The 17,900-nt window shown below is 38.3% G+C and overlaps 2 protein-coding genes across 3 annotated transcripts; both read right to left on the bottom strand.

Moving 5' to 3' along the window:
- Window positions 1–653: 653 nt before the first annotated feature.
- hcfc2 (host cell factor C2) lies at window positions 654–7,602 on the bottom strand. Of its 2 annotated transcripts, none has more exons than XM_039667704.2 (16): window positions 7,327–7,602; window positions 6,565–6,713; window positions 6,065–6,225; window positions 5,768–5,976; window positions 5,590–5,674; window positions 5,206–5,312; window positions 4,887–5,114; window positions 4,607–4,810; window positions 3,756–3,790; window positions 3,605–3,671; window positions 3,463–3,507; window positions 3,346–3,377; window positions 3,107–3,247; window positions 2,832–3,017; window positions 2,465–2,756; window positions 654–1,600 (listed from the first exon to the last, which is right to left on the bottom strand). In XM_039667704.2, the coding sequence occupies exons 1-16, from the start codon at window positions 7,484–7,486 to the stop codon at window positions 1,521–1,523; spliced, it is 2,181 nt and encodes a 726-aa protein (XP_039523638.2). In that variant the 5' UTR covers window positions 7,487–7,602; the 3' UTR covers window positions 654–1,520. The 2 variants fall into 2 exon arrangements, with proteins under 2 accessions (XP_039523638.2, XP_039523639.2); XM_039667705.2 differs by having other exon boundaries at window positions 3,756–3,784.
- Window positions 7,603–14,033: 6,431 nt separating this feature from the next.
- avpr1ab (arginine vasopressin receptor 1Ab) lies at window positions 14,034–17,441 on the bottom strand. Its single transcript, XM_039667755.2, has 2 exons — window positions 16,208–17,441; window positions 14,034–15,040 (listed from the first exon to the last, which is right to left on the bottom strand). Exons 1-2 carry the CDS (start codon window positions 17,073–17,075, stop codon window positions 14,583–14,585), a joined length of 1,326 nt encoding a protein of 441 aa, XP_039523689.2. The 5' UTR covers window positions 17,076–17,441; the 3' UTR covers window positions 14,034–14,582.
- Between the last annotated feature and the right edge of the window lie 459 nt (window positions 17,442–17,900).

Genomic DNA, 17,900 nt, shown 5'->3' with positions numbered 1-17,900 from the left:
AGAATGTGACAAAAATATATATTTGACTTAAATGTTGTGGAACAAATATAAAACAAAACAAAAAACAGTCAGTTCAAAATGAATGGAAAATTGGTTTAAAAATGGTCAAATATTTTCTCAGATAATTTGCCATCAAGAAAGGGCACTGGGTGTTCCAGAGAATGCACACATAGTGATAAGTGTCTGTAAATGAAGAAATAGATGTTTTTAAGAGCTCAGTTTGAAATGGTGCAATCTGTGGCATTAATACTCTTTGTAGTTTTCTAGATTAGTGAAATGTTAAAGGAACATTAATACAGATACAATCTCCAATGTACAACTGCATAAGCAATTGTATAAATGGGATATTAAAAATCCTCCAGAAGTCTGATAAGTAAAACAGGCTTATTACTATGTATAATGCACTGAAAATTTACATAATCAAGAAACTTGTGTTTTTGTGATGTTAACAAAACTTGATCATTGCTTGAATTATTCTAATTAAAGTACACTATGTAATTTTTTTGTTCAAAATCAACTCAATTTATACAAAGTCAATACATCCTCAAGTCTTCTTTTAAAACATTTGTCTTAACCTGATTCACTTTGGTAAACCTATTATAAGTGTTTATATTTAAGACCCGTCTGGATGGTGTTTGTGGGAAATTGCGTCACGTCACTAGCCGCTTTTTTTTTTTTAACTGCTAGAGGGTTAGAAGTTATATTGTATACCTTTAAATTGCACTGTTTTATGTATAATAATAACGTTTCCTCCAAGTTATTCAATAAAATTCAGTTTAGAGTAAGAATTTGATGGCTTTTATAAAAAGGGAAAAAAATGTCCAAACTGCTAGCAATTGGCTTTATGCACAGCTGCACTACTTCCTGAACTTCAGCCAGCTCCTTGTTTCCTGTCTACCATTACTGATTAATCCAGGTGTGTCTGACATCAGTAGTCACGGCAACAATAATCAGGCACACCTAAATTAATCAGGTTTGGGCTTAAGAAGTAACCAGGCGAGTGTGTGAGGAGATGAGGTGGTGGAAGGATGCTGAAAAACTGTCGAGGAACATTGGTGAGTCAAATGAATGTATGTATATAGATATAGATATGGGTCTCCAACTCAAGGTGATTGGATAGACATGTTGATTACTGATTGTCGACGGCTGGTTGGAATGATGTGATGATAGGATCAATTATTTGAACGTGCTCCTCCCGAACTTTGTTAATAAAACATAATTTCAAGAGAGATGGAAAAAAAGTGTTGCCAGTGGCTACAACAGTTTAATAAAACTATATTTATGAACTCAGTATAAAAAGTGTTAAAGTAAAATGTACATGACTTAACAGTAATAATGACCCAGTAGGGGTATTATTTAACTAAGTGTAAACAATGCCATGACATTAAAAGTCAATCAAAGCAGTGGACTGAGGTCACTAAATGGGCTATATTTAAAAGGCCTTGTGTAACGATAGAGTAAAATGCAGTCCTGAAGTATTATAGCCTCGGCTGTCAGTGGGATCCATCAGGGGTGAGAGTTCATCTGCAGGTGGTGTCAGGCTCTGCTGCTGGAGCACTGGAGTCGGCCTGCGTCACTGATGATTTCAGTTTACTCGTGTCTGCAGGACGACACAAGCAGCTGTTAGGACTGTACTGCATGTTGCATTTGACTAGGACACATTTAATTGATCAAATATTACAGTACAGACATTTATAATGTTGTAAAAGATTCTAAAAAAATGATGGCGCAGTGTATAAGACACATGCCTTTGGTGTGAGAGGCCCAGGTTCGAATCCACTGTGTCCCTGAGCAAGACACTTAACCCCTAGTTGCTCCAGAGGCGTGCGACCTCTGGATATAGCAATTGTAAGATGCTTTGGACAAAATTGTGTAAAATTGCACAAAAAATATTAAGCACCACAACGGGTTCAACATTAATGCATATTAGAATGCTTTCTAAGGGATCATGTGACATGATGCTAAAAATTCAGCTTTGCCAATACAAGAATAAATTACTTTTTTAATGTATATTAAAATAGAAAAGTTATTTTTATATTGTAATATTTCACAATATTACTGTTTGTACTGTATTTTGATACATAAATGCACCCTTGCCAAGCATAACTTACTTCAAAACATTTAAAAAATCTTATCGACCCCAAACTTTTGAACAGTTTACGTTGTATTGGGTTAAATGCTGAACCATTCGCAAATTTGAAAAGGCCAATAAACATCAACAATGCCATAAAAGGTAAGTTGGCTATAAATTTGTGTTAGAAGAAGCTGCGATTCCACTTTGCATGGACTTCAAAGGAATTGATCCAGAAAAAACTACGGCACCGTTACTGTTTGTCTGCCTAGGAGTCCTGCCACGAAATCGAAACTGAATTAGTTTGAAATTTGCTATTTGGCGATTTCTGGAAATTCTTCAAAATGGGGAAAAAAAATCATGCTAGCCAAAGCTTCAGAAGCTCATGCACACCTTGCAGCCAGCGGATCTGAGTGGCGGGACCGTAGCCCTGTTCGTTCTTGGCAGCGATTCGGAAGACGACGGCAGGCCGTGCCGAGCAGTCGATGTGAGCGTTGCTCAGCTGGGCTTCAGTGACTGTGCATGACGTCTTGATACCGCGGTAGATTCGGATAAAGGCCAGCTCCCCGGGTCGCTCCACGCTGTTCCCTCGACTCTTCCTCACAGCCAGGTACATTGAATACTCCAATATCTTCCCGGACAGAGAGGTGGGAGGCTCCCAGGTGATGTGCACAGAGTCAGAGTCCTGAAATGGTGACATAGCATCTAATCAACCTTGAACACAAAATGTTTTTGTCATCACTGAGAAGAATGATTGTACCTTGGTGATTTTCACAGCAGACGGAGCGCCGGGAAATCCAGGCTGGCAGGTTTTAAACTCGCTGACGGGACTGAAGTCGCCCAGGCCACGGCTGTTCAGTCCGGCCACCCTGAACTTGTACGTGACTCCTGAGGCCAGTTCCTGCTTCTCGTGACCCGTGAAACTATGAGGACCCGGCAACATCCACTGTCAGACGGAAAAAACGGTGACGTAAAACACACTGACATAACTGGAAACCGTTAAATGTAGGTGTGTGTAGTGTACCACAGACAAACCTCACTGTCAGATGAGTTTCGCGAAGACAGGATTGAGGCCATGTCACCATTCTCAGAGGGCAGGAAGTAGTGTGTAACCTCACAATACAGTGTTTTAAACACACCCACATCAAACCAAACAGACTCTTTTGTAACCTCAGACTGTCAGGGCACAGAGAAGAAATGTGTGAGTGTGTTTTTAGGGGCTTTATACACATTATATGCTCAACAAGTATAGAGACACAACGTAACACTCTTACCTGTTGGGATGGGCTTGAAGAAATTTCTCGTTCTGTGAATGAGAATAGAAACAGTAAGCGAGGGAACCCGTAGACACAGCTAACTAAAACAGTGAGTGTGTGCACTATTTAACTTACCAGCCTTATTCATGTCTGATTGCATCACGGAAACACCTTTTTGATCTTTGATAATGCACATTAAAAATACATTATCAGGTATATGTACTTAACTAGATGTGGGGAAAAAACATGCATATTGAAGCAGTTTTTGCTTTTCTACCTTTGTCCCCTGTTGGTCGAATGTCTGCCCCATCCTCACTCATTCCTTCTGGCCTCAAAAGGCTTTCCTGAAATGAGAAAAAAAGAGATTTATTTATAGATATACATATAGATTATATATATAGATTCCACTAAAATGCAAAAAATCTGACCTGTGATGAAGACTCTTTCTCTCCTTTAACTTTGTCTAGACAGATGGAAAAAAAAAAGAAAATAACATAAATATATATAATTTGTGTTCTTGCGACTTTTCCAAGGTGCATTTTTACGCTTTTCCAGCACCTTACAGCTGTAGTGCATTACATATGTACATGCATATACGTACTACTTCATCACATTGATATGCAGAACTCCATAGCATTGTTCAGATATACTTCTTTTGATATTTTGTTTAAAAAATAATTTGTAGTTTTTGGAATGGGTGTAATTTTTAGTTAGATTTTATGTCATTATGTATAATTTAACGTTTGAATAATATTTACAATATACATAATATGTATATAAAATTTAAGTTTAAAAGTAAGTTTTAGTAAGTGTATTTTTTTTGTCTTTCATAACAATTTAGACAAATTAAATGGATAAAATAAAAACTAATAAAACAAAATGGTAGAAATAAAGTGCAGCACATGCAATGGCTGTGGTAACTTTAACAAATAATACTATGTCAAATATACACAGCTTTCTTTATTCAACCTGATTTTTTTTTTCTCCCATGACTATATGATTGACCTGAAGAATAAAAGCTCTCATATACTTGAATATTTATGAGCAATATCAAGTTCATAGCCATGTGAAATGGCTTTCTATTGATTAAAGATTCTTTAATCAATAAAATGAAACACTATTTTGTAATATAGCCTATTGTCTTTCAGTAATTCAAGCACTTTTCAAGAACCTTTTCATAAATATGACTGTTTTAAAGCGTTTTCCAAGACTTAAATCTCAAAAAGTCATTTACTTCAAGCACCTCGTACAAACCCTGTGAATGTTTAAGTTGTATTACCTTTTTGCATAGGCTCCTTTCTGTCTCCTGGGTCTGGTGGAGGAGTTGTTGAGGACTGAGGTTCAACTGAAGCAGAATGAGGAGACGTGACCGGCTGCAGTTGAAGCAAGTAACACTCGGCTGCAGGCAAGGGCCGCCAGGCGACATGCAGAATACTGATGGTGGACTTCACAAGAAACACCGCACCAGGAGTGGAAGGCCTCTCTACGCACACAAAATGACACAAATGTTCATTGAAATGTCCAAAAGTGTACAATGATGGCCATCTATCTTTTCTCACCTGTTTCCAGGTACCACAGATCTTTGCAGCAGACTTGGTAGTTATTGTACTTCTTGTATCCGTCTCGCCCGCTCCAGACATACAAACGAGTGCCGACGGTTACTGCGCAGTGCCCGGCTCGTGCTTTGGGCCAGAGTGCACTGCCCTCTTCCTGTTCCACCGACTGTACGCCTGAAGCCAATCCCTGCTGGTGTTCTTCCTGACTCAGGTTATGCCATGTCAGTGTGTCTACAGTAAGCAAACCATACCAAGAGCTTATTAGTGAAGCGATTTCTCAGATTATGTAGCTGCAGGATCATTGTAATATTCTTGATCATACCAAGGTTTAGTATGGAAAGGGAGTTGGTGCAGATCCACTTGACTCCATCAGCAGCGAGCGTCTCTTCTGCCTCTCCGACGGGAACCCATCCTCCAAACACGTATAACCTACAATGAAGAATCAAGAAGATAAAGAACGTGAGGGAGGTAAGACAATATAGATGCAGTTCAGTTACCAAAACTAGACTTCTGACTGAACATCGTCATCTCTGAACATCTTGACTTTGTTGAAAGAGAGCGGTTCAGTCATGACGCCAATATCTAGGCTAACCCAGGAGGCTTATAGTAGCGGTTTTATAAAAACATCTCAAATGCAAATTGACATGAAAATACTAATTATCTTTCTCGTTTTAGGCCTCTAGAGCAAATCTAAGTTTCCAATTACTTGTTTCCAATCACATTGGAGGTGTGCAGACTTCTGGGTAGTGGTGGTTCCCCTCTGGTTGGAGGCAATGACCAAGTCATAGTCTCTGAAATGATTAAGACATCAGCTTGAACCAATTGAACTCTTTTATAAAGAGATACAGGACGTATGGATTATTTTGTGAATATGAAGGTCTTACCAATGTCTAACTGCCACAAGTCATTCAGTCTGTGCCCACACATGCCCCCAAATATGTATAGCTTTGGGGCACTGCCACCCTTGCCACAGTACACCACAGAACTGTGGGATTCCCTGGCTGACGGGCCTCCACCTTTTGTTTCAGGAATGCTCCAGCCTTTAACCCCAGATTGGGCCTGCAGCTCCAGCTCGTAGAAGTCATCTAAATACCTGCGGAGAGACACAAATATACATGATCCATGTAAGTATGAATGCGTTTTTGAGTTTGGCATGAATATTTCCGTATAAATATGCACACCGTGGTATATTTCCATTTGGGTCTTCGCTGTCATTGGCCATTCCACCCAAAAGATAGCACTTATTAGCATGAAGAGTGAAGCTGTGGCCTATTCGTGGGCATGGAGGTGATGCGTTCCTCGGTGGGCGGGGCTTCAGTTTCTTCCACAGCCATCGACTGGCCTGAGAAGAGATTTGATATCAGGGCCCTCCTAAAACCATGTCCTATCATCATAAACTATTAAGATGCAGTAAACGATTTCTGATAAACGCTGTTGAAAGTAAGCATTAAGAGCATTAAAACACACCTGTAGCCAATCAGCAATAAGGGGAGTGTCTAATCGTGAGGGGGGAGGTGCCTAGTGTGTTTGTGAATTTGTGGGTGGGGATATCAAGATAGGGGTGTGATCCTTTTGGGTATGGCCGGCGTGTTTGTTTTAAGGATTTCAAATATCAACAGAGAAATCGCTTACTGCACTTTTCATTTAGGGATGACTATGTTATGATGGCACAAGTGCTCACCTGCAGTTCATAGAGACTGTTGGTATACTGGCCAAATTCAACCATCCCACCAAACACCAGGATCCGTGTGCCTTCACAAGCGAAGCCGTGAGCGGCACAACCAGGTGGGATATCACCTCTCACTGCTGGTAGGAACCACTGCTTGGTCACTAAAATATAAGGTTTATAACTTACATTAACCCTCCTGTTACCCTCAAATCTGATAACACGTTTTACCATCTGGGGTCAATCTGACCCCAGTAATTTAAACCTCCACAATATGTTTATTTATTTATTTATTTTTTACAAAGGTTTGTCTCAGTTAATTTATGTCTTTGTTGACTACTTAAGTAACTTTTTAAGTTGACCCCATTAAATTAGGAGAAGTCACTGAATTTGAAGCAAAAAAAATAAATAAATAAAATTGTTTTTACAGACGTTAAACATTGAATGGGGTCAAATTGACCCCAATGATAATAGGATGGTTAATAAGTTTCAAATTCATTATGTGTTAAAAAGGGCATTTCTAACTATTTTACTTAACAAATCAGCATTACAACTGAATATGTAAACATAATCAAAGTTTAGAGGCATTTCTAACTATTTTAATGTATGTTTTGTTACAGTAATCCAGTGCATTCATTGCTGGGAATTAACGTTACATGCAATTTGAAGTCACGTCTGAATATTTATATGGGAATGTGCATGCATTTCGTTGTTTTTAACAGTGCATTGACTGTATTCTGTAGAATTAATGCAGTTGGTGTTTATCTAGTGCCCTACCAGAGTTATAAACATGCAGATTGGTCGCTATTCCCTCGTTTCCACCTCCAAACACAACCACCAGCTCTCGTATGGCCACGGCCCGGTGCCCATGCCTCGCTCTCGGAACCGGTCCAGCGTAAGACCGCACTCTTTTCCATAGAGGATCCTTGTTAATCATAATGGGTTATCGGTATTTTAGCATAGATTTTTGATTTTGCACATGCACAATTGCATTGCAGTAAAGGCTGACTACAGTACATGCAAACAGTTCGTAGCACTTCCCCGTGCGTGAAAACAAGTCTGTGATTGGCTTGACGTGTCACGTGATCAAAAGACGGAGCATTCTCGACCAATCAGAGCCGTTTTTGGTTCTTAGGCTCCACCCATTTTTTTAACAAATAAAAAATAAGCCCCGGGGCGCCGAGGACAGTAAAATTAATAAAAATACTAAAAAAAAAAAAAAACTAAAAATAATAATACGACTTACGCATACCATGATAAAAATATTATTTGAATGAGTACTGTAAACGGTTAAATAAATTAATAGAACGCCCTTAATGCATTTAAAACAATGTACTATGATAGCATAATTATTATATATCTCTCCATTGACATAGTATAGCGCCGTCATTGAGACAGAACAGAATAATAAAATAAATTATTACATTTTAAATGTTTGAATACAATATAGCCTATTTATTGTTTGTTTGTTGTAACAAATAAGTCCGGGTAGACATTAACATAAATAGAAATTACAAAATAAGTATAATAATTGAATCTAGTTTGCCTAATTATTGTGAATGTGCAACAACAGGTAGGTTATTGATTTAAAAATTTGCTAATATGGGAGCTATCACTGTTAATCTTTACTTTTTTTTATCCAACAAGTTTTATCTAAAGTTCATGAACTGTAATATCTTTGGTGAAAGCTAGAGGTCAGTAAAAATCTAGGGCTAGGCTACATGAGGGTTTGTGGTTTTCAGAGGCATAGCAAATTGAGGAATGAATTTACAGACATGCCATAAACGCTAGACGTTATGGGTCATAATAGGTTTAGAGAAAGCTATTTGTTCAGAAAAAAACAATTTTACCTTTAATAAAACCAAAAGACCCTTTCCTGCCTGAGGACAGTTTGACTGTCACAACGTTGTGTGTTTATGTGCAAGGTCAAGGCAGTTCATGTTAAGGTTCTCCTACCAAACGATTTTCTCTGGGACATACAGATGTGATTGTGCACATGCAAAAGCACATTTGAGCCTTTTTAAATGGTGTTTTACATGTAAATGGCATTTACATGCAAGACAACTCTTCACTCCATCAGGCCTACTAACTTTTAAAGTTTTATGAGAAATAAAAAATATAGCTACGACACTTTATAGGCTACCTTCAGAGTTCAGAAAACATCGAGACTATAAGAACTGACTTAATTGGCTGCCGTAGCCGTAGTCCGTAGGCTAATTGAAAAAACTGATTCATGCTGTGTCTATATGAAAAATGAAATTGAAAAAAGAATAATGGATTAGTGCGGTAATTACAGCTCTTCTCCAAAGTGAGTTTACATTTCCAGCACTGATGTTAGAAAGATGAAGAGAGAGAAGCGGTCTCCAGGTCCTTAACTTCTTGTTTTGAATAAAATATTAGAGCTATACCTCAGAAGTTTATGAATGACAATGAAGGAACAGATAAGAGACAAATGTAAACTGTTATTATAGCCTAATACTGAAATAATGAAATTGCATGCTTTTTCATATCCATGTCAGCAACTCAGCAGAAAAGGAATGAATGGTTACACAATATTCCAGACAGTGCTGGGAGTCTGTGGAAAAATAAACATGGAGATGGCTATTCTAATTTAAAAAGTAGGAGAAAGTATGATGTCACTTGCGAGGGGTTGCCCGAGAGAGAAAGGAATGAAGCGAGGGATGCCGGAAGAGAGGAATCGTTCATTAGTTTAAACGTTATTTATACAGTTTGTTCTTGTCCTGATTTGATTGGACAAGTGGTGTACCGAGCACTGGAAAGTTTCACTATGTGTTTCACAATGTCTGTTGCTCAAGACTGACCTCTTGCAATGTTGCAATACACCTTTAAAAATGTATTGTGATCAATGGTTCCTGGAAACTTTTACATCCATTGCAAAAAGGTTCTTTGTAGGCTTCTGTAAACAATGGTAGTTGGTTGAACTTAAAATTAAGTTACCTTGCCTTAGATTTTTGAGTTTGTTGGAATAAAAAATTTGAGTTAATACAACGAAGATTTGTTTAATAAATATAAACTCAATATTTTTCATTTTCTAAGTTGATTTGACAGAAAAAGATAGCAGATTGGTTCAGAAATGGTTCTTTTAAGATCTGTTATCTGAAAGGTTCAGGAGAACCCAAAATGGTGATTCTATGGCATTGCAAAAAAAGATGCCAGATTGTATTGTTCCATTGTGCCTAAATTGTATTTCATGGAAAATAATGAGGGGAAACGTGTTGAGTGGGAGAGATATGGAGATGTGAGGTGAAGAAGATGCAGACAGCTGGAGAGGAAGGAATGAGAATTACTGATACCGTATGTAGACTCTGGTTAGGAAGTCGTCCCTCTGCATAATGAAAGTTGTTCTATTTTTGATTCTTCCCCCATTAATGGTAAGCTAAACGTCCTGTCTCAAACAATGCACTTTCCTTCCGGGTAACCTTGCAAAATAATTTAACATATTGTTTAGGTTTGAGCCAAGTTAGAACAACAAACTGATTGTGTTAAAAATGAGTTAAGTTCTTTGAACACTTGTGTTGTGTTTGTGTCAATGGGACAATGCATGGTTCACCATTGAAAATGAAGAGCTGAACAGTTTTGTGTTTATTTTTATGAAGTAAAACATTTGCTGTGTTGATTTTACAGCATGTCAGATATAAATAAACCCGAATATTCCTCCAGTCCAGTCCTCAATCAAATCTAGAATCAATGTGAAGAGAGAAAATGACACCATACTTCACCTGAAATAATCTAACATTTCTTTGTCTTTCAGGAGCATGTGAGGACAAGGGAGTCGCTGCGAACACAATTACACCCACTGACAGACCTGGGGACGTCAGAAAACTAGTGTTTGAAGAGAAGGTGACACATTAATGACAATCTACATGAAAAGGCCTCCTTCACTCTATAATTAAAGGTAATGGGAGCATTCATTCAGGGTTTTCACTCCAACGCCATAAAATAATCATTTTTGGTTCCTCAAAGAACTTTTCCGAGGTTCTTCATGCATGGGACCTGTTCGTGCCAATGAACGTTTCACCTTCAGATTATGGGTCATGTATTTTAAGAGTCAAAGATAAGCCTTGGATCTCCTTCTGGATCTAATTTTGATAAAGCGTGACCAAGGCAAAAGCTCTAAATTCTGTAAAAACATTTTTTTAGCCTATACTTGATGAGAATAAGTGCATTGTGAAATTGTCTGTTAAAACGTCACAGTTGCTAGAACATTATGACACTTATGAACTTATATTTACAATAAACAAAATTATATATTTTTTACTAATATACCAACCTACTTAAATCTCGGTTGTGCCTTTATAATACTGACAAAGCTGGAAATGAGAAAACAACATTATGAATCACAACTGAGTTTAATAGAATGTGCAGGATCGTGCAAAACATGATCAAATATTAATTTAGCAACATAAGATGTAACACGACACCTTAATGTGCATGGCTAACTGACAACGAATAACTTTATTTAAATGAAAAATCACCAAATGTGACGTCACACATGGAATTTAACCAAAATATCTATTTATTTCAAAATAAATTAAAAGACGACATGTTCTTTTTCTCTTCCCAAAGCTGTCAACTTAACAGTGTTTTTTGTAAAATTACATTAAATGCCTTGTTAGACTTATTACAGATATTCACCATGTACTTTACAATGTGATAACGCATATCCCGGCGTGATTTATTTGTGTGTGTGCGTGCAGTTTTGATGGAACCTCCCTCCCGGCTCTTTTTATATTTTTAATGTCTTTCAAAGTCCACATGGCCCTTGCCGTTATTAGATTTGCTACCTTAAAACAACGAACCTTTCCTGTTTGACTCATTAACAAGCCAGGCTTTGACCGTCAGCAACATTTAGTTTAAAAGATGAGCCTGGCATCAATTGGGTTACAATCCTATAATAAAACGCCGATCGCCAGTGGTGTACAGATCCAAAGATGAATCCCGCATTATGTGTCCAGCTTAGCCGGAACATACCTGTTGATAAGACTCAGATTGAGAGATTGGAGCCACTTGGGTTTTCATTTTACGCAGATAAGAGAAAGCTGTGGGAGATGATGGGAGTTTAAATGTAAACCGCACTGAGATTGAAGCAGATGTAAAGGATCAACTTTTCACATGCATATGGTGCGTTATGCCAGATTTTCTCACAGTCACGCACAACAGTGGCCCCAAAATACCTAAAACAAAATGTTATTGCGTTAGATAATATCCATCCAAGTGGTATTTATTTTGAATAAAGATAGTTTTTTTTTTCAAGTTGTAATTTGTTTTTTGAACCAATTGATTGTGTAAGTGCAAGATTTCTTTCAAGCCTGTGTTACAAGTGATAACCGCTTTGAGTTTTGTGTCTAGAGTTTTGAAAAATGACATCAAGTTTCTGAAAATAGTGATTGTAGCAGATGCTTTTAAGCACATTAATTAAATTATGATGAACATCACATGCAATTTTTTAAGGAAAACATTTCATAAAAATACTTTTGTTATACTATAAAACAGTACATTAGAGCAATAATAATGGAAGGTCATAGTAAATATGATGAACTACGGTTACTCTTATCCTGGTAAAGCTTAGTGAGTGAGTGTGTGTGATTGTGCACATGTGTGTGTCTGTGAAAGCACCAGTTGGTAAAAACAAATCAATGCAATAATGACTCAGTAAAGAGACGTTAGTTCTAAGTAAAACTATAGTGCACAACAGTTGGGTTACAGAAGTAAAACCCTTTTCTAGATAATCTCTAAACCTTTAAAGACAGACCTACTGTGAGCTGAAAGGTTGTAAATCGATGGTATTTGTTTTTGTTGAAGCTCTTTGCCCACATTATTTCAACTTATTCTTAAAATAATCATGTTTAACAGAGGAATTCGTCATGAAAACCACATTATCCATAATAGGATATACATAAAACTCCACCAATCAAAATCAAAACACGGAAAACTTATTTAATTGCAATAGCCTATAATATATATAATCAACATTTAAAAGAGTTTAGATTTCTCCATCCCTTTTAACTGGGTTATGATGATTGTGATTTGTGGGATTTTAGTTATTTCCCTCACTAAAGCCGTTAAGTTCACAGTCTTGTACCTTTTGTGTTTTTGTCAGATTTATTGCTTCAAATCATCTTATGATTTACCTTGTATTTGATTGACTTGTTTCACGATTTAAAGGATTAGTTCACTTTTAAAAATAACTTTTGCTGATCATTTACTCACCCCCATGTCATCCAAGATGTCCATGTCTTTCTTTCTTCAGTCGAAAAGAAATTAAGGTTTTTGATGAAACCATTCCAGGATTTTTCTCCATATTATGGACTTCAATGGGAACCAAACGGTTCAAGGTCCAAAAGACAAAAGTGTAAACTGTTCAAAGGGCTTTAAATGATTCCAGACGACGAAAAAGGGTCTTATCAAGCGAAACGATCGCTTATTAAAAAAAAAATAATAATAAGTTTAAGTTTTATAAGCTCAAATGGTCATCTTGCTCTCTTCTGTGATGCATGTTCGTGAGTCTCCTGTTGGAACTCGTTCATCAAAATGAACAAACTTTTTTCGTGTCATTTGGTTCAATTAACGAAAAAAATGAACGAGTTGATTCGGGAAAAGGTTCGTTCATTTTTGATAAATGAGTTCGAATAGGAGAATAGTGACTAACATGCATCACAGAACAGAGCAAGGCGACCATTTGAGCTTATAAAACTTAAACTTTGTTATTTATTTGTTAAATGGGTGATCGTTTCGCTTGATAAGACCCTTCGTTTAAATAGTTTCGACCCTTCGAATCGTTTAAAGCCCTTTGAACAGATTGCATTGACAGTGGCTTTTGGACCTTGAACGGTTTGGTTTCCACTGAAGTCCATTATATGGAGAAAAATCCTGGAACGTTTTCATCAAAAACCTTCATTTCTTTTCGACTGAAGAAAGAATGACATGGACATCTTGGATGACATGGGGGTGAGTAAATTATCTTAATAAATAAAAGTGAACTACTCCTTTAACACTTAAACAAATACTTTTTTAAAAACCCCTATTAGAGAAGTGAATAAGGGACAAAATACTTCCTGAACCAGCGCCACTGAAAAAGTGGATGGGCGCTAATGCACTCTATTGGCAACATTTGGTCTCAGATGCCCATGGTTTGATTATTTTGTTATGTAATGCAATAAAATGTGATACATTAGACGTCATTCAGTTATGTGTAACAAGAGAATGTTCTGGTTCTGCATTATGCAACCAAGATTGGTTTCCACTGTGGATAATTATTCCCACAGCTCTCCGGGACGGTAATAACTTAATTAAGTTTATATTTCATCGTTCTGTGATCTCAGTGTCATTTTTACCAATAAAGTACGTCTGAATCTGGAGGAGACCTGTCAATCAAGCATTTTTTCTGCCTGTCTGTTACAAGTAATGGGTAATGTGTTAACCAAACGAGTAGCTTCAGGCATTGAAACTTGTCCACACACACACACTGTTTGTAATTTGCATGTTTTATTTGCTTTTGTTGAGATTTGTAAATATTTACACATATTGAGATTTATTCTCTTTACCTGCTTTTTGACACAATAAAATTCTTTACATTTACATAAACAGTTCGCCAAACACCAGACAAGCTCATAGTTTGCTCGGGTAAAGATTGGCACGACCAATACAAGATACAGCTCGAGTTATACAGTGCTAATATCAAATGATATTAAAACAGACACCTAAAACGTACGCACTTACGAGACACTCTTTTGCTCCCACCCAATCAAAAAGAGCTTTGTGTTACCGATGTAAACAAATAAGACACACATCAGCCTAAGAAGTGAAGCTGAGGTTCTCACCAATAAGTCACAGACTTTAGCCATAAAGGAAAGCACAACACAACATGATGTGCTGTAAAACAAATGATTCATTTATAAGAATGATCTCGCAGTAGATTCTCATTCATGGTTTAATGAAGTTACTCTACTTCCACCATGAATATTTCATGTTTTTAAGTAAGGAACCAATATACAAGCAGAAAATGAGCTGACTTAATGTGTGTCTTTAGTAAGGAAATCCTCGTTATGTGTGATAAAATGGTTTACTTGTGCATTTATTTTCATGTCGCTATTCATCCCCATCCCATCGGGCTGCATAGAACCGCTCTGACTTGATTTGTGCGAGCAGTCGAGTTGCAAACACTGACTGGACTTGCGGGAATAGTCTAAACCTACGGACTGACTGGACTTTCGGGAGTTGCACGGGTCTCTCCAAGAGTCGAACCCATCTTTGGTCCGGGCAGCAGTCAGCTTGGACAGGAGTGTGTTCCTCCTGAAGCTGCTGTCCGAGTCCTCTTTGTGCAACGTGTTTTGGGGTTTGTTCCAGCAGGAGAAACAGCCTAAGAAGTCGTAGAGGAGGTGACCGCTGAAGAGCATGTAGATCCACGGGTTACAGCAGCTGTTGAGACTCGCCAGCAGGGCAGAGAGGGTCACTGCAGCATTTTCAGAATCTGAGAAGAAATAAGATGGCGTTAGCCTAGATTTGGTCTGATAACTGGAAGGTTGCCGGTTCAGACCTTGCAAAAGGTTTTGAAATGTATTTTGTCATTTTTAATGCGTTTTATTTGTATTTTCTCTCTAGTTGAAGCACTAGCATTGAAAGGAAATCTGTGTTGACTCATAAAAGAATCAAATCCTGCACTGTAGTTTTGTGCAATGTGATTATGCAGTTCTCCTGAATAAAAGGTAAATGCCCTCTCAGACTTGTGATATTAGGTAAACAATCGTTTTTTTTTTCATGTTGGAAGGTGCACTTCCAATTGAACAATATTAGATTTATATAAGGAGCATTATGTAATGGTGCAATATATAAACATTGATAATAATGAAAAACACAGTAATACAAGCCCCATATCCTTTAATCTTGAAGGAATGCTAATGGAATTCAAAAAAGAGCCCTCTGAGAGAGATAATATCTTCCTGAATAAACTGATATTCTGACAAATACACTGAAGCAAAATGCAGTATGATCTTAATCTAATTTGCATGGTTTGGTCAGGAGTGCAATTGTTAATTTTTAAAGAATTCCCATTAGTAAGGAAAATGAACAACATGTAGCCAATGCAATTTTTTTTTTTTTTTTTTTGGGGGATATTATTACGGTGCATTTTATGCCAGAATTAGGATTTGAAAAACGAATTACAATTGGAAAGGGAATATGGGCTTTAAAACCCTCAAAATGAAATCAAAGAAAAAGATAAGTGGGTCTTAAAAGCATATTGTTTATTTTTTTGTTATTCTTTTACATATACATAAACATATATAGTTTTTTTTTAATGTGTCTGTTTTCCGACTTGCACAGAGTGCGCAAAATGTGTAGGTTTTGTTTTTTGCGTCACGTAACCATAAGAGCTGCTCGATCCCCGTGCGGTTTGAACCGTAGCATACGTCGAAAAAACTTAAAGTTTGTCAATTTTGTAAGGTTTTTCTAGAATTACACAAAACATTTATCATGAAAAAAACAATGTAATAATTCACGGTTTGTTTAAACAGCTCAAAAAAGACTAACTTTTTAACCATCCAGAGAAATACTTCGACCACCTGAAAGTCTGCGAGTAATTTGTAGCTACACTTAATATTGTGTTTAAAAATACATATGTAGCTCTATGGCATCTTACCATCCCAGGAGAAGTTTTCATCCCAGACTGACCACATTTGCACGATGAAGAACGGAGCCCAGCACACAATGTACGCCAAAACAATCACAAATGTCATCTTCACCGTTCTTAGTTTGGCTCTTGAGATGATGGTGACGCTACTGACAGACGCCTTTCCAATCATCCCGTTCTTCGTGTTGTGTGGGGAGCCTCTCCTGGTCTTGCACTTGAAGTTCTTCCAGATACTGTGGCAGATGAACCCGTAGCAGATCATTAGGATGATTACAGGGATGAGGAAGATGCCCACGGTGATCCAGGTGATGTAGGCTCGGATGCCCCACGGCTCGATGAAGTGTCCCCAGCAGTCATACACATCCGAGCCGTTCCTGATCTCGCTCAGGGAGAAGATGAAGTATTGAGGGGTGCTGAGCAACAGGCTGCAGAGCCAAGTGGACCCGATCATGATGTAGGCGCGCTGCGTGGGCTGCTGGAGGGTCTTCAGAGGGTGGCAGATGGCGATGTAGCGGTCCAGGGTCATCATCACCATCATATAAGTGGACGCGAACATCCCCAGGACCTGGAGATGCTTGACAATCCGGCAAAGAAAGTCTGGTCCGTAAAACCTGAAGGTGATCTCCCAGCAGAGCTGTGGAAGAACCTGGAAGAAAGCCACCACCAGGTCCGCGAGACTCAGGTGCTTGATGAACAGGTGCATGCGCGAGCTCTTCTTCTTGGTGTTGTGCATGGCCAGCAGCACGCACAAGTTTCCGATGACCGCCACGAGGAAGGTGACGCTCAAAACGGAGATCTCCATTTTGGCCACGTCTTCGTTCCTGCCGTACGGGTCGGTGTCGTTGCTCGCCGCGATTTGGTGCGACGTGTTGCTCATGGTTGGGCTTGGAAACGAACTGTGATTCCCATGCGTAAAAGCGCGTACGCTGTCTATGTTGAAGCGCGCGCGCGTTCCCTCATGGGTTTCATAGCGCACGGACGCTTGTGCGTAAGAGGCAGCCGATCGGGAGTCCCCAAGTGAGCACACTTAGACTGGGGAGGACCGAAGCATGCATTTAAGTTTCAAAGACACGGATCATATTCTGGTAGTCCACATAACCGTGGCTCAATTCTGACTCACAAATTCTGACTCGTGATCTGACTCCCAAATGGCATGAGGATTGTCTGATAAGTGTTGCATTCCTTAAATCCAGCCCCCAATATAGAGGCTGGCAAGCTCAAGAGCCGCCTCTCTGTCCTCAACTGCACGCCCCCAAACAACAGGAAAACAACCTGAGCACCAGATGTAAGTATGCGCGCCGCGCGCCCTAATTGGAACCAACCGAGCGCGTTACGTCTATTCTAAGTTTTCATTTAGCTGTACCATCTGTACTATTTATAAGTAGCTTTATATAAATCAAGGTGGTTTGCCATTTTCGAAATTGTTTTTCACTTGTGTTTTTTTTCTGTGGGAACCACGATTGTTGGTAATGACAAAGGGAAACCATTTAACAAATTCTCTAATTTGAACTAGTCATGTTCGAAATACAAATTTAATATAGTTAAGGAAAAATGCTCTCAGATCTTGAACTGATGTCAGCTGGCAATCTTACAGGGACTTGTGTAGTCAGATTTATACCAATCATGCATGTGTATGAGAAAGCAAGAGACATTTGGATCCAGTTTGGCATTACTCACTATCAACAACTGGCCAGAAAAAAAG

This window comes from Pimephales promelas, chromosome 24, assembly GCF_988280905.1.
Source record: "Pimephales promelas chromosome 24, fPimPro1.hap1.1, whole genome shotgun sequence".
Lineage (NCBI taxonomy): Eukaryota > Metazoa > Chordata > Actinopteri > Cypriniformes > Leuciscidae > Pimephales > Pimephales promelas.
The sequence above is the reverse complement of the archived record's forward strand: the minus strand, read 5'-3'. Positions and strand labels throughout refer to the sequence as shown.

Excerpts from the sequence above, each read along its gene's own strand:
- hcfc2 (XM_039667704.2), bottom strand. The coding sequence starts at position 7,486 with ATGATTAACAAGGATCCTCTATGGAAAAGAGTGCGGTCTTACGCTGGA. Across the intron at positions 6,714-7,326 it reads TCTGCATGTTTATAACTCTG|TGACCAAGCAGTGGTTCCTA; the intron begins GTAGGGCACTAG and ends CTTATATTTTAG. Across the intron at positions 3,508-3,604 it reads TCGACCAACAGGGGACAAAG|ATCAAAAAGGTGTTTCCGTG; the intron begins GTAGAAAAGCAA and ends GCATTATCAAAG.
- avpr1ab (XM_039667755.2), bottom strand. The coding sequence starts at position 17,075 with ATGAGCAACACGTCGCACCAAATCGCGGCGAGCAACGACACCGACCCG. Across the intron at positions 15,041-16,207 it reads TGAAAACTTCTCCTGGGATG|ATTCTGAAAATGCTGCAGTG; the intron begins GTAAGATGCCAT and ends ATTTCTTCTCAG.